General features: G+C 41.1%; 2 protein-coding genes across 5 annotated transcripts in view; one reads left to right on the top strand and one right to left on the bottom strand.

The window, feature by feature from the left end:
- The window catches only part of b3gat2 (beta-1,3-glucuronyltransferase 2 (glucuronosyltransferase S)), a 91,018-nt gene extending 84,193 nt beyond the window's left edge, over positions 1-6,825 (top strand). Inside the window, exons 3-5 of one of the 2 annotated variants that reach the window (XM_072558033.1) lie at positions 3,652-3,800; positions 5,505-5,634; positions 6,489-6,825. In XM_072558033.1, coding sequence (XP_072414134.1) covers positions 3,652-3,800; positions 5,505-5,634; positions 6,489-6,535 — 326 coding nt within the window. In that variant the 3' untranslated portion in view covers positions 6,536-6,825. The remainder of the gene's footprint in view (positions 1-3,651; positions 3,801-5,504; positions 5,635-6,488) is intronic. The other variant, XM_072558041.1, reaches the window with a different exon arrangement.
- Positions 6,826-7,271: 446 nt separating this feature from the next.
- Positions 7,272-15,347, bottom strand: part of smap1 (small ArfGAP 1) — a 225,258-nt gene continuing 217,182 nt past the window's right edge. For all 3 annotated transcript variants that reach the window (XM_072558021.1, XM_072558012.1, XM_072558002.1), the window contains one exon: positions 7,272-9,324. In XM_072558021.1, coding sequence (XP_072414122.1) covers positions 9,190-9,324 — 135 coding nt within the window. In that variant the 3' untranslated portion in view covers positions 7,272-9,189. The remainder of the gene's footprint in view (positions 9,325-15,347) is intronic.

Below are 15,347 nucleotides of genomic sequence, written 5' to 3' on the forward strand. Positions count from 1 at the left end.
GCATTGGAACAAATGAGCAGAATCAACCGATTAATCAGATTATAACAGGATCTGGACCAGATGGGCCAATGGGCTGAGAAGTGGCAGATGGAGTTTAATTCAGATAAATGCAAGGTGTTGCATTTTGGGAAAGCAAATCTTAGCAGGTCTTATACACTTAATGATAAGGTCCGAGGGACCTTGCTGAACAAAGAGACCTTGGAGTGCAGGTTCATAGCTCTTTGAAAGTGGAGTTGCAGGTAGATAGAATAATGAAGAAGGCATTTGATATTTTTTCCTTGATTGGTCAGGAGTTGGGAGGTCATGTTGTGGCTGTACAGGACATTGGTTTGGCCACTGTTGGAATGTTGCGTGTAGTTCTGGTCTCCTTCCTATCGGAAAGATATTGTGAAACTTGAAAGGGTTCAGAAAAGATTTACAAGGATATTGCCAGGGTTGAAGGATTTGACCTATAGGGAGAGGCTGAACAGGCTGGGGCTGTTTTCCCTGGAGCATCGGAAGCTGAGGGGTGACCTTATAAAGGTTTACAAAATCATGAGGGGTATGGATAGGATAATTAGACAAAGTCTTTCTTCCTTGGGGTGAGTGAGTCCAGAACTATAGAGGGCATCAGTTTAGGGTGAGAGGGGAAAGATATAAAAAGGACCTAAGGGGCAACGTTTTCACTCCAAGTGTGGTACATGTATGGAATGAGCTGTCAGAGGGTGGAGGCTAGTACAATTGCAACATTTAAAAGGCATCTGGATGGCTTTATGAATAGGAAGGGTTTGGAGGGATGTATGGCAGGTGCTGGCAACTGGGATTAGATTGGGTCGGCGTAGACAGGTTGGACCGAAGGGTCTGTTTCCATTCTGTACATCTGACTCTATAATCTGCTGGTTGGGGATAATTGGTTGAATTCCCTTGTTGTTCTGACAATGCTATGGGCTGTTTTAAGACTGTGTCTAAGGAGTCAGTCATAGCCTTAGTTTAGCTGTTCATTGGAAAGACAGTGACTTCTATTACACTTTGAAAATCTCTTGCTAGAAGTTTCAACTCACCAGTGTACAACTGACTGGTAGTTACTTGACATTTGAAAGCATTCCACGAAGCCCCAACACAAAGTTAGGATAGGACAGCTCTGACTGACTGATCTGAATAGTTAGCCAAGCAAGGTTTGGAGGAATTAAACCTGGTATACTTCACAGCCAACTATAGAACTGTCTCCAAAACATTCTAACTCATCCCTTGCAATTCTATTCTCTCTTCCATTTACCTTCCCTCAGCAGCCTGCTGCAGCTAGAATAGACCTATTCTGACAGGGAAGGTCCCTCACCCACAGACTTCCATTTAAGTAGTGTCGCTCTTTGGTCTGAAATGAATTGGAAATGGGGATCCCAACTCTGATTGGAAAATCTGGGCCAATGCGATCCACCTGGATGGTTGATAAAGTACAAGGAAAAATACATTGGTAATAGTAAGATGGTAAATATATCTTTATAGTTTGTAAATATCAAACAGAGGTGGGAGGGAGCATGATTTGGTGTCATTTCAGCAGTTAGTGGACTATGTAGGTCAGTGTGCACAAGGGTAATTAGTGAGTTGAACTGAGTAGGAGTTAAATAGGGATAGTGAGATTTAGACATATTCAAGTTTACTGAGATTATAAAGATGTCAATCAGATCACAATCACATTAAAATAGCTGGGTGCAGAGGAAAGCAGATCACTTCTGTCACAACAAACAAAATATCTTTTGCTACTATATTCCATTAGATTTAGGAACAGAAGTAGGCCATTCATTTCCATTATTTAATGAGATCATGGCTGACTTGATAATCCACTTGCCTGAATATTGATTCCCTGACTGATTAAAAATCTGTCTCAGTCTTGAACATTGTTAATAATCCAGTTTTGACAGCTCTCTGCAATTAATTCCACAGATTCACAACTTTCAGTGAAGAAATTCTTCCTCTGTCTTAAATGTGCTACCCCTTATTGAGATTATGCTCTTTGGTCCTAGACACTAACATGACGGGGAAACAAACTTACTGTATCTACCCTATCAAGTCTCCTAAGAATCTTGAATGTTTAGAATTGTCAACCATTAGGACTATAGATCTCAAAGATTATACCAATATTTGCAAAGATGCAGCCATTAAATGATGGAGCAAAGTGGATAGGACTGGAACTAGAAAGGAACAAAGATCTCAGAAGAGATCTTGCAAGCATTGCTCCCAGTTTATTTGTCACGTGTAACTTGTTTGTTGCACTGGAGGTGCATTGCACACTGTATAATTTACAGTCATTAGGACAGGCCTGGAGGAGATGACAGAGATAGAGAGGAACAAAGTCATGGGTGAATTCCAAAAACAAGGATGCTGAATTCGAGATGCTGCCAGACCTGAAGCCAATAGCGTCAGCAAATACTGGAGTAATGAGTGAGCAGGACTTGACCTCAATGTCACAGAGATCTATAAGCAAAAGGCCCTCAGCCCTTTATAATGGATCAGACTAGTCATAGCTCCCCTCCTCAAAAAGAGTAAGAAGATAGACTAGACGGTTAACTTTATACTTATTTAAAAGCAAGTGTGAGGCACTGTGTTCCAAATGTAAACAGGCGTTTTGCAAAACACAGAATCCCTACAATGTGGAAGCAGGTCATTCATCCCAGCAAGTTCACACCAACTCTCTCATTCACCCCCCACCCCACCCCTCAAACTTCTCACTGACTGAAAGCAAAACTAAAAAAAAACCTGAGTCTGTGTTATGGACCATGCCAAACCCCCTTAAAATATTTTAAGGTAGCCTCGACCCTAACTTTTTATTTAAACGCAAACATGAACTGCATAGTCCAAGTGTGATGCAGCTTGTCAAATCACTTGGGTTTATTTCAATTTGCAGCATCTGCATTTCTATGCTTCTATAAAAACAGGGCGGCACGATGACTCAGTGGTTAGCACTGCTGCCTCACAGCACGAGGGACTCTGGTTTGATTCTGGCCTCAGGCGACTGTTTGTGCATGGAGTTAGTACATTCTCCAGGTGTCTGTAGGGGTTTCCTCTGGGTGCTCAGGTTTCCTCCCACAATCCAAAGATGTGCAGGTCAGGTGAATTGACCATGCTAAATTGCCCATTGTGTTAGGTGCATTAGTCAGGGTTAAAGATAGGCTTGAGGAATGGGTCTGGGTGGGTTACTCTTCAGAGGTTCGATGTGGACTTGTTGGGCCAAAGGGCCTGTTTCCACACTGCAGGGAATCTAAACAGGAACTTTGCTGTCGTTCATTTCAGACTGTATAATAAAAAAGCATGATGTGGAGAGGCCAGTGTTGGACTGGGGTGTACAAAGTTAAAAATCACACAACACCAGGTTATGGTCCAACAGGTTTATTTGCAAATTTTTGCTATAAATTCTGTGTTACGATCGAGCCCTCCACAATCACCTGATGAAGGAGCGTCGCTCTGAAAGCTAGTGTGCTTCCAATTAAACCTGTTGGACTATAACCTGGTGTTGTGTGATTTTTAACTTAATAAAAAAGCATTACACTAAGCAACTGCCTGTTGATCCCCTCCACAAATGTTGTACAACTGTGGAGAAAACCTTCAGGGAAGAGGATTCTGCAGAACATGAACACTCCATTATACATTTAAGAGATTTGTTTTGTTTTCAAACAGGATTTGCCGTGAATCTGAAAGTTATTTTATCACATCCCGAAGCTGTGTTCAAGCGGGGTGGATCACAGCCAGGAATGCAGGAATCAGACTTTCTGAAACAGATTACAACAGTCCAAGAACTTGAGCCAAAAGCTGCTAACTGCACCAAGGTATGACCTGGCTTTTAACAGTCAACTCTCAACCACTTGCTGACTCCTAATCTGCTTTGAGGTAGTGCTGTAAATTATTTGCATCATCAGAAAGCAAGAGGGCTGGGAAAGACAAGCACTGATGGTTAAAAAGATGCAGTTTGCTTTCAAACAATTTCTTACAGTAAAATTATTTTGAAGCTGGTCATGAAATATGAGCGCTGGCCAAATACAATTAGCCATGAAAAGGGTGGAGATGCCTTTGGAGAAGAACAGGATGTGTGGTGTTTGGGTGGGTGGGGGTTGTTATGGGGACATCAGCTATGGTTGCCCCAAATGTGCAATCCCAATTTTACAGCTTGCAATCCCACTTAGGTTCCCAATCCCATTTTGAAGTCCTACTCTTTGATTGATAAAGTTGCAGCCATGCATCTAATCTAAGTAAACTTTGCCATTACAGGCCTTCATCTTCTGCTATTGAGCTTCAGCATACTGTCCCACAATGTGCCAAATGCAATCTAGAACTTTCCATACACATTTGATATTTATCTATTAGTGTATAGTTGCTGTAAAGTCACACAGATGACTTGCAATTAACTATCACTGCACAAATGTTTCACATGCTGATGAACCTAACCAATGATAGTGGGGAAGGAAGGTACTGCTGCTTGCAAAGATTTTGAAAGCTTGTTGATAGAAATCAAGAATTTGAAAAAGGAGCTGTAATAATTGGAGGGGTGGGCCACGTTGGAAATATTTGTATAATGGTAAAGATCTTAAATGCGGAACTAAATGGGTCTTAAGATAGAAATTTATGCAGGATTAGGATACAGGATCTCAATGGGCTGAATCTCAAATAAATTTCCAGACATATCTTTCCAATACTGTCTTTTTCATTATCCCTAACTGATCTCAAAATGAAAGGACAAACATTGAATTAATTTAAGTAACAGCATGTTAAACTTCTATCGAATTGGAAAAATGACAGCCAAATTGAGAAAATCCTGAGTGACAAATTACCTCTGAGAAACTGTACTATCTCCCTTTCAAAATAAGATTTTGAATATTTATCTAATTAATTATACAATCCAAAGTAAAATAAATTAGGTGACTGCATATAACACTGCAAAGGCTATAGCAAAGGATCTTTTGCACTCATAGAATGATCCAATACTGTAGAAACCCTTTGGTCTCTCAAGTCTGTCACTAAAGATATACTAAATCTACAATAATCTCACCTTCCAGCACTAGGCCTATAACCTTATAAAGTCATAAAGCATGAAAATAAATGGCCAATCAGTCCAGACTAAACATAATCCCAAGCTAAACTAGTCCCATCTGCCTGCTCCTAGCCCATATCCCTCCAAACTTTTCCTATTCATGTACTTATTCAAGCGTCTTTTAAACATTGTAATTGTATCCACATCCACTTCCTCAGGAAGTTAATTCCACATACAAACTATCCTGTGTAAAAAAATTGCTTGTCTTTTGTTAAATCTTTCTTCTCTCATCTTAAAAATGTATCCCCTTAGTCTTCAAATTCCTCCATTCTAGGGAAAATACATCTACCACCAACTCTATCTATACCTCTCATTATTTAAAAAGATTGCCTCTCCACCTCCTATGCTCCAGTGAAGAAAGTCCCAGCCTATCTAGCCTTCCTTTATAAGTCAAACCTTCCATACCCAGCAACATCCTGGTTATTCTCTTCTGAACTCTTCACAGATTAATAATATCCTTCCTATAACTGGGCAACTAGAACTGGAGATATTATTCGAGAAGAGGCCTCATCAACATCCTGTACAATCTCAACATGACTTCCCAACTCCTATACTCAAAGGACCAAGCAATGAAGGCAAGCTTGCCAAACATCTTTTTAAGTACCCTGTCTATATATATGATGCATACTTCAAAAGAATTATGTACCTGCAACCCTAGGTCCCTCCGTTCTACAATACTACACAAAGCCATACCATTAATTGTATAATTGTTAGGTTATGGCATTTCAAGTGCCTGTCCAGGTACTTTTAAAGGTTATGAGGTTACCTGCTTCAACTACCCTCCTTACCTAAGGTAGACGGCGCCTTGGTTTAACATCACATCCATAAGGACACCTTTGATAGTGCTGTACTGCCTGTCAGACCTCCACTAGACTTTCAGAATTTATCTGTGGGCTCAGGTCCTGGAGTAGGATTTGGACTCTAAACTTTCCAACTCAGATGAGACACCTACAAACTGAGGCACAGCTAGCGCACACATCTAGATTTAAAAATGAGGTAGTTGCTCTTCAAAATAGATTTGAGGTCAAGAATACATTGGAATTATTCTGCTGAGAACAACTACACGCAAGCATTCAAAACTATGAGGGCCGTTGATATAGTCATTAGGGCGAAATTGCACTCAGGGACAGCAACCGGAAATTAAAGTTTTAAGGTAATCAATAAAATATTGAAGGAGAAATTAGAATTTTTAAAAATGTAGCATATGATGATAATCTGGAATGCCCTGTTTAAAAGATTATAGAATCCATTTTTGCTTTAAAAAAAGCTATCCAAGCAGCACAGATAATTAACAGAAAACAGGAAATGCACATTACCAGAGAAAGGAGGGGAGTGAGAATCACTTAAAAGATATGCCATAGGCGTAGTGGTCTAAATGGTCTCCTTCTCCTATTTGAAGAGAAACAAATTATTTCCTTTCGTGTTTTAGGTGCTTGTTTGGCACACGCGGACCGAGAAGGCAAACCTTGTATATGAACCCAAGCACAACCAGGATGTAATTCACATTGAAGTCTAGAAATCACTGGTCTGAGCCTATCAAGATTCATGTGGACAAGGGAGCCCAACAGGTGCTCTGTAAAAATAGAGTCTGAACAGTCTACAAGAAACTGTGACAGCAGCAGGAAGAAACTATTCACATCGGACATTTTCCAAGTGAAACAGTTCACACAGCTGCAAAAGTTTACAAAAGCTTCATTTTTTCCATCTACAAAGTTCTTAGCATGGAATTCATTCAATAAAAGATGTGCTGCAGACAAATGAAAGTTCCGGATGTGTAGCGGAATCATTTTTACACATGTATACTTCATATTTTCTATTACTTTAAACACTGATATCACAAGTTCTTGTGGAAGAGACATGGTTTTTCAACACTATAATCCCAGTAGTTAACAGAGAAACTGAATGCAGCACAGTTCTGTGAATACGCATGGACAAGCTAAAACCACACTCAATGGCACTAAACATATCGACTGTCAATCAGCTGTTAAGGTTCAAATTGACTTTGAAGAGGAGTGACAATATCTGCTCCAATTAGCCTTAACACACACTAATTTCAGTGTGGTTCTGACTCAGTGAATTTACATTAGTGTAACAATAATCTGGTTAGTACTGACACTGAAATTTAAAGTTTGAATGAACTTAATTGGAATACCATCTTACTGGTGCAACCAACACATGAAAAAATTTTGAGACACAAAAGATGCACAACTGATTGAGGTTTAATTGATTTAATACAGTGAAATAACATATTTGCTATACTAGGCTCCATACATGTAAACACAACTGCAGTAATAAACCTGGACGTAGCTCGTGGGAAACTCAAGGTTATGGCAAGTGCTCTGCACAGTTACCCTGTTTATGTTTGGCGCATTTAGCTGATAACTCTTTAAGCACCTGTTATTAAATAGCCATTAGGTTTAACAAAGATATAAAACTCAAAACGTTCTGAAAAAAATGTCATTTCTATTACAATAGCAGGTTTGAACATTCGTACATGACTAGCAAGGTGACTTTAAAACTTAAACTGTTTAAGGTGCAACAGTTTGATTTGATGTGCATCAATAATTTGTAATTGGTGCTATAATTTTTTAAAACATTAAGGGATAAGAATTTGAACCCTGTACTTTGTTAATTTTTTTTCTGCTTTTCAAAGGAAATAGGCAACAAATCATAGGTTGGTGAGCACAAGAATTTTATCTCAACCGTTTTGCCGCTGCCTCAACCAGTTATCTAAACCTTCCCTTTTCAGGGAGATTTCTCAGATAGGCTACAGTGATCGGTAACAATACTAAAATAGAAGGAGCACAAACATTTTGTAAAAATATTTTTTTGCTTGCCTTTTCAAAGACCTGCACATTTAATTATAATTAGTTCAAACAGTCGAAAACAAACTTGGAATATCTGTTAGTCTTGTGATGTTAATTGAGCTATCATGGCAATTTATAGTGGCATTGTGCATGGAGTGTTCTTGGATGGGTGGCAAAATAAATTAAAATTAGAGACACACACAAAGCACTAGAGGCTACTTTCAATTTGATAGTTACAAAGTTGTCAATTACAGATTATCATGGTATTGAAAACTACCAACACATTAATCATTTCTAGCAGCATTACTAAAATTTATTTCAAATCGATGAGAATTTCAACTTTGTTAAACACTGATTTATAGCAGACACTTAAGGCTATGTTATTTATTTCAGGACCTTGCAACAAATTAAAATGTCACATTTGACAGTTTGCATTACATAGTTGATATTAGCAATCTTTAAATATTTAAGTCAATGTACTGCTAATTTCTTTCAAAGAGGAAGGTGTGGTACAAGAAGGTGATGCCGATTCCCCAAATGTAAGAAAGCTTTAAGTGGTGAAAGTAAAAAATATACTGACAAATTAACATGCAATAAGGTACAGAGTACCTCTGGGCTCGCTAGCTCACAATAGTTAATTTGCCAATTGCAGAAAAACAGTTCAAACCTGAGTTGCAACATAAACATTCTGTTTTCAATTCCTGGGATCTAAATCCAAATAAAAGTCCAAATCATTCATCATCTACTATCCAGATTTATTTTTCCTCTAATTTTGTTTCTTTTATTTGCTCCACATCATAGTATCATCACAAAGAAAAAAAAATGTTGGAACAAAAACAAAAAGATGGTAATCCAGGAAATGCTTTTTAAACACATGTACACCTAGTAATTTAACACAGCAGTTCATACAATTTCTTCTACAGGGAGTACAGGTGATTTTTGTTAGAGGGTACTGGGTTTCTGGAGGGAGGCTGCCAAAATGACAATTCACTTTCTTTCCTTAGCAGTACGTGTACTAGCTACAAAGTCACATACAATATCATTACAGTTTATTGTGAACTGTTCAGACAGCATATGATGGATACATTTTAGAAAAGACTAAGGGGAGGAAAACTTCTGAAACTTGTACCCCATAGTTTAACCAGGAATGACTTCATTTGACTGATTCAACAATAGACTGCCAAGAATAGTCTAGATCAAACTAAGTAATATGAAGCAGTCAATCCACAGTATTTCTTTTTGCATCAATAGAATAACAAGAGTCTGTTAAGCAATTGAGATGATGGAGAACTACAGGAATGCAGCCTCAACGCACGCTTTGCATCATTTCCATAGTTGAGTACTAAGTGTCTGCCCTGTTGGGTTGCCTGTCCATCCTCCCTTTGTGCCTGCAGCTTGGCTGAAGCTCATTACACCAGTCGGGCAACTTAGGTTCATCCCAGCCATCTGCTGATTCACCTGTGAACACATTACACAAAAACATTTCTAATCGGATGCTCCCCAAGAGAAAGCAGATAATTGTGGTAAGTGAGTCAACAATCATCCTGCTAGCTTCTTAAACTGACTTTGATCGAGGAAAATAAAGTGACAGAGACACAGAGTGGAGAAATGTGAGCAAGGGAAGGGGAGGGCGGGGGGCAGGTGAGGAGGAAGAGGGAGAGCAGGCGAAGAGGGGGTGGGTGGGCAAGGCCACGGAGACAGGGCAATGGAGAGGGAATTTCGGGTGCTCGAAGGTGAAGGCAGAGGGCAAGGGTGGTGGACTGGGTGGGGGGTGGGTGGTGACTAAGCCAAGGTGCCGAGGGACTGACTGGTGAGAGAGGGGGTGAGGTCAGCAAAGAGAAGTAGGTATTGTACAAACTGTTTTATAACAGAATCAATTTTGACTGCACATATTACTGACAGTGAATGCCAGATAAAAAGGTCATCAGTCTGAAGAGTTTGTTGCTACAGTTTATCTGGATGGTCTAATAATATCCAATTGCTACTTCTAAAATATATAAATAAATCAACACCAAAAGCTTTACCACATACCTTAAATAGAAAGTCATCTGTAAGTTGACATTAGAATACTAGTACTGACATTAAGTTAAAAATCATTTCAGCGGGTTTATTTGGAAGCACTAGCTTTGAAGCACTGCTCCTTCATCCTGTGGTTGTGGAGTACAAGATCATAAGACACAGAATTTATAGCAAAAGTTTAGTGTGATGTAGCTGAAATTATACATTGAAAACTACTTGGATTGTTTGTTAAGTCTCTCAGGTTTTAGAATGAAAATGTTGGTTTCAGTTCTTGCATATGGAAATCGCAGAATTTTTTTAAAGTTACATTCTCAAGTGAACTTTAATAATGGGTGCCATGTTGGCCCAGATAATGCATTGAAGGTGTGAGGTGCCCTGTGACACTGTGCCACAATGGTCAGACTGATTCTATCTAAAAATCACATTTACAGAATCTGAAATGGATTCATGCAGTTATTGAATGAAAAAAATGTAATTCTGCAAGTACAAAATCACCCCACAAATATATATGTGTGTGTGTGTGTGAGTGAGAGAGAGAGAGTGAGAGAGAGAGTGAGAGAGAGAGTGAGAGAGAGAGTGAGAGAGAGAGTGAGAGAGAGAGTGAGAGAGAGAGTGAGAGAGAGAGTGAGAGAGAGAGTGAGAGAGAGAGTGAGAGAGAGAGTGAGAGAGAGAGTGAGAGAGAGAGTGAGAGAGAGAGTGAGAGAGAGAGTGAGAGAGAGTGAGTGAGAGTGAGAGTGAGAGTGAGAGAGAGAGTGAGAGAGAGAGTGTGTGTGTGTGTGTGTGTGTGTGTGTGTGTGTGTGTGTGTGTGAGAGTGAGAGAGAGAGAGAGAGAGAGAGAGAGAGAGAGAGTTGTGAATGTTTGAGAGAGTGTGAGAGAGAGAGAGAATGTAAAAGGTACAAATGTGTGAGAGGGTGGGTGTGTATGTGTGAGCATATGAGAGAAAGGCTGCATGAGTGTGCCTTCGTGTAGGTGTGTGTGTGAGCCTGCGGGCAGGACACAGAGGGCAGTGTGTTGGAGTGTCCGAGAATGTGAGCGTGAGAGCAGGCGAGACAGAGGTTGAGAGCATCGGTGTGTCGGAGCGCGAGCGTGACAGTGACAGCGAAATAGAGCACGTGAGAGCATCTGCATTGGAGTGTGTGCCTGTGAGTGTGTGAGAGTGATAGCGAGCCAGAGCGAGCGAGCGGGCGGGCGAGCCAGCCAGAGCGAGCGGGCGGGCGAGCCAGATTGGGAGCATGTCTGTTTCAGAATTTGTGTGTCTGTGTGTTGGAGTATCTGACAGTGTGTGTCTGTCTGTGACTGGACGAGAGCAAGAGTGTATCTGTGTGTCAGAGTATGTGTGTGTGCATCTGTCTGTGAGTGTGAGAGAGAGAGAGAATGTGAGCGTGCGAGAGCGAGACGGAATGTGTGTGTGTGTGTGTCTAGTGCAGTCGGGTCACCTGTAGTGTGTCACCTGCAAGGGGTGCAGTGGCAAAGTCTCTCCACATAGTCTATGTTGTAGGTTGACTTCAGCGTGTTTGGAATCAGTAATCCTTTTGGGATTTTGCGGGACATTGCCAAACAGGCAATGCAACAAAACTATATCACATACATACACCAAGAACAAGAAACTGGAGAAACTTGGCATCACCACCAGCGGTAACCAATCCCACTCTGGCACCACAGTGGAAAATGTTATCGATCGTCAACTTATTGGACCACGCTCTTCAACTGGAAGAGATTGAAGTTCTTAGCAGGGGTCTCAATTTCTGCCCCACTACCAAAATGGACCCCATGAGTCTTGCAGCAGACATGGAGGAATTCATCAGACAAATGAGACTCCAGGTATTCTTTCAAGATGCTAGCAGTGATCCCAGTAAGCCCACCGAGGAACCAGAACAGTTATCACAGGGATCCGTACAGGAGCGACCAAAGGAGGAGTCAACTTGGACCCCACCGGAGGGCCGCAGCCACAAGACTGAGCAAAACATCACCCAGTCAGAACTCAACACCATGCATGTTCTCAAAACTAGTCATAACGTTGTCATCAAGCCAGCAGATAAAGGAGAGCCATCGTCATTCAGAATAGAACAGACTACTGCAAGGAAGTTTACCGACTACTGAACAACCAGGAACACTACAGGCAACTACCAGCCAATCCGATCAAACAACATACCCGTGAACTAAACACATGGATCAGAACCACTAATTCAGAGTTCCCTATGTGCCCTCATCCCATGTACTTCTCGTGTAGATGACTTCCACTGCCTTCCGAAGATACACAAAGCAAACACACCAGGACATCCCATCGTATCAGGCAATGGGACTCTGGGCGAGATCCTCTCAGATTGTGTTGATGGCATCTTGAAACCCATTGTATAGGGGACCCCCAGCTTCTGTTGCGACACTACAGATTTCTTACAGAAACTCAGCATCAATAGACCAATCGAACCAGGAATATTTCTTGTCACAATGGACGTGTCAGAACTCTACACTAATGTCCTGCACAATGACGGCATTGCAGCGACAGCCTCAGTACTTAACACCAATTGCCAATCTCAGAACACCATCCTACAACTCATCCGCTTTATCCTTGACCACATTTTCATCTTTGACAACCAGTTCTTCATTCAGACACACGTAACAGCCATAGGGACCAAATTTGCACCCCAATATGCCAACATTTTCATGCACAGATTCGAACAAGACTTCTTTGCTGCAGAAGACCTCCAACTAGCACTATACACCAGACATATTGACAATATTTTCTTCCTCTGGACCCATGGCGAGGAGTCACTGAGAAAAACTACACAGTGATATCAAGGAAGTTCATCCCACCATCAAACTCATCACGGATTACTCTCTACTATCTGTTTCATTCTTGGACACATGCATCTCCATTAAGGATGGGCACCTCACCACCTCACTCGACCGCAAACCCACGGTTAACCTCGCGATGTTACACTTCTCCAGCTTCCACCCAAAACATATTAAAACAGCCATGGACAAGCCCTATACATGAGGAAGAACGTGACGGGCACCTGGAAGTACTCAAGGAAGCACTCATAAGAACGGGGCACGATGCTTAACTCGAGTGCCAGTTCTGATGTGCCACAGCAAGGAACTATAATGATCTCCTCAGGAGACAGACATGAGCTGCATCTGACAGGGTACCCTTCATTGTCCAGTACTTCCCAGGAGCTGAAAAACTATGCCATGTTCTTCTCAGCCTGCAACACATTATCAATGAGGATGAGCACCTCACCAAGACTTTCCCCACAGCTCCACTTCTCACCTTCAAACAAATCATTTTGTAGCAAACTGCTCAGCTTTCAGGACAATACCATGCAACCTTGTCACTGTAAACGCTGCAAGACGTGTCAGAATGTCGACACAGATACCACCATTATGCTTGGGGACACCTCCCACCATGTACGTGGCAGGTATTCATGCAACTCAACCAACATTGTCTATCTCATATGCTGCAGGCAAGGATGCCTTGATGCATGGTACATTGACGAGACCAAGCAGAGACTATGGCAACAGATGAATGGACATCACACAACAATCAACAGGCAGGAGTATTCCTTCCCAGTCAGAGAACACTTCAGTGGTCCGGGACATTTGACTTTGGAACATGAAGTGACCGTTTTCCAAGGTGGACTTCAGGACAGGTAACAATGCAAAGTGGCTGAGCAGAGGCTGATAGCCAAGTTCGGTACCCATGAGGATGGCCTCAACCGGGACCTTGGGTTCATGTCACACTACAGGTGACCCCACTGCACCACACACAGACACACACACTCCTACAAATCCACACACATAAACAAGCTCTCTCTTACACACACATGTACTCCCACACTCTCACAAACTTAAACCCCTTTACACTCACACACACATTCTCTCATAACCTCTTCCCTCCACCCTCCTCCCTCCCTCCCTCCCCCCCCCCCCCCCCCCCCTTCCCCACCTCACACGCACTTAGGTTTGTGGGGTGAATTTGTACTTACAAAATTACATTTTATTTTGCTCAAAAACAGCATGAATCCATCCAAGATTCTGTAAATGCATTTTTTAGATTGGAATCATTCTGAACATTGTGGCACAGACAATCTCATACAGGGCACCTCACACCTTCAATGCATTTTCTGGGTCAACATGACACCAACTGTTAAAGTTCACTTGCGAATGTAACTTTAAAAAAATTCTGTGATTTACATATGAAAGAACTGAAACTAACATGCTCATTCTAAAAGACGAGAGACTTCACAAACAATCCAGGTCTTTTTCAATATATATTTTAGTTACACACTGTAAATTTTTGCTACAAATTCTGTGTCTTATGATCTTATACTCCACAACTACCTGATGAAGGAGCAGTGCTCAAAAAGCTAGTGCTTCCAAATAAACTTGTTAGACTATAACCTGGTGTTGTGTGAATTTTAACTTTGTACATCCCAGTCCAACACCAGCATCTTCAAATCAGTATGAGGTTATTCTCATTGGTCCATAGGAAGGTAAAACTGCTGAATTTCCGACCTAAACTCATGCTAATCCAATGTTCATTGACATAGACACTAGGCAGCACTATACAATGTGCAATTATGAAATCAATAACAATGCCCCAAGGGCTCCACAAATATGAGCTACTAGATTTTGAACAGAAAAACAAACGTATCTAATTTAAACTCATGTGTTCATGTGCCAAATGCACATTAATTCACAAGTTACACTAATAAAAGAGTTAAGCAATCTTTTAACTTGCTAGGTTTGGGTGTTGGTGACCCTGAAGCACTTATGGGGATGTCATGCAGAACTAGTCTTCCTTGGACCAACTCCAAACATAATACAGTACTGTGTCCCAATGGTTCATTCTATGAATTTTCAGTAGCTAGCCAATTGCTGCCAATTCTCATAACAATGGCTGGTAGGACATAGTGCTGAATGGATACTGGGAAAATGGACCCTCCTGCAAGAAAATTTTACTATCAGTTTTAACATGCATTAATGATGTTCTCCCAATTTATGACTAATCATTTAATGAGTTCCATTATTTTTGGAAATGCTTTCCAATTCCATTTAGAATCATACACCTTTCTGATGTGATTAGAGTTTTGGGCACCTGTAAGCATATACACTGTAGTCTAATTGTATGCGGCACTAGAGACACAATGCCTCACCAAGATAAAACAGTTTTAAGTTATACTGACTGCTCATCAGTGCATCACTGCAGCAGTATGATATCCAGAGACAGAACAGATGGTGACAGGTTTTATCACTTGCCAGTATTGAGTGAGCAATCTCATCCTGTGTAATAGCTGCTGGACTGCGATTAATCTTAGCCCTCCAAGGCACACAAGGGAAAAACTAAAAATGAAAATCAATCACTAGCATTGGATTTCTTCCAGAGAGGACAGATGCCATTATGAGGCTTGCTTATGATCTGGTCAAATTGCTTGGTAACACTCCTTGGCCTGCTAAGTTT

The sequence above is a fragment of the Chiloscyllium punctatum genome, chromosome 3 (assembly GCF_047496795.1).
Source record: "Chiloscyllium punctatum isolate Juve2018m chromosome 3, sChiPun1.3, whole genome shotgun sequence".
NCBI lineage: Eukaryota > Metazoa > Chordata > Chondrichthyes > Orectolobiformes > Hemiscylliidae > Chiloscyllium > Chiloscyllium punctatum.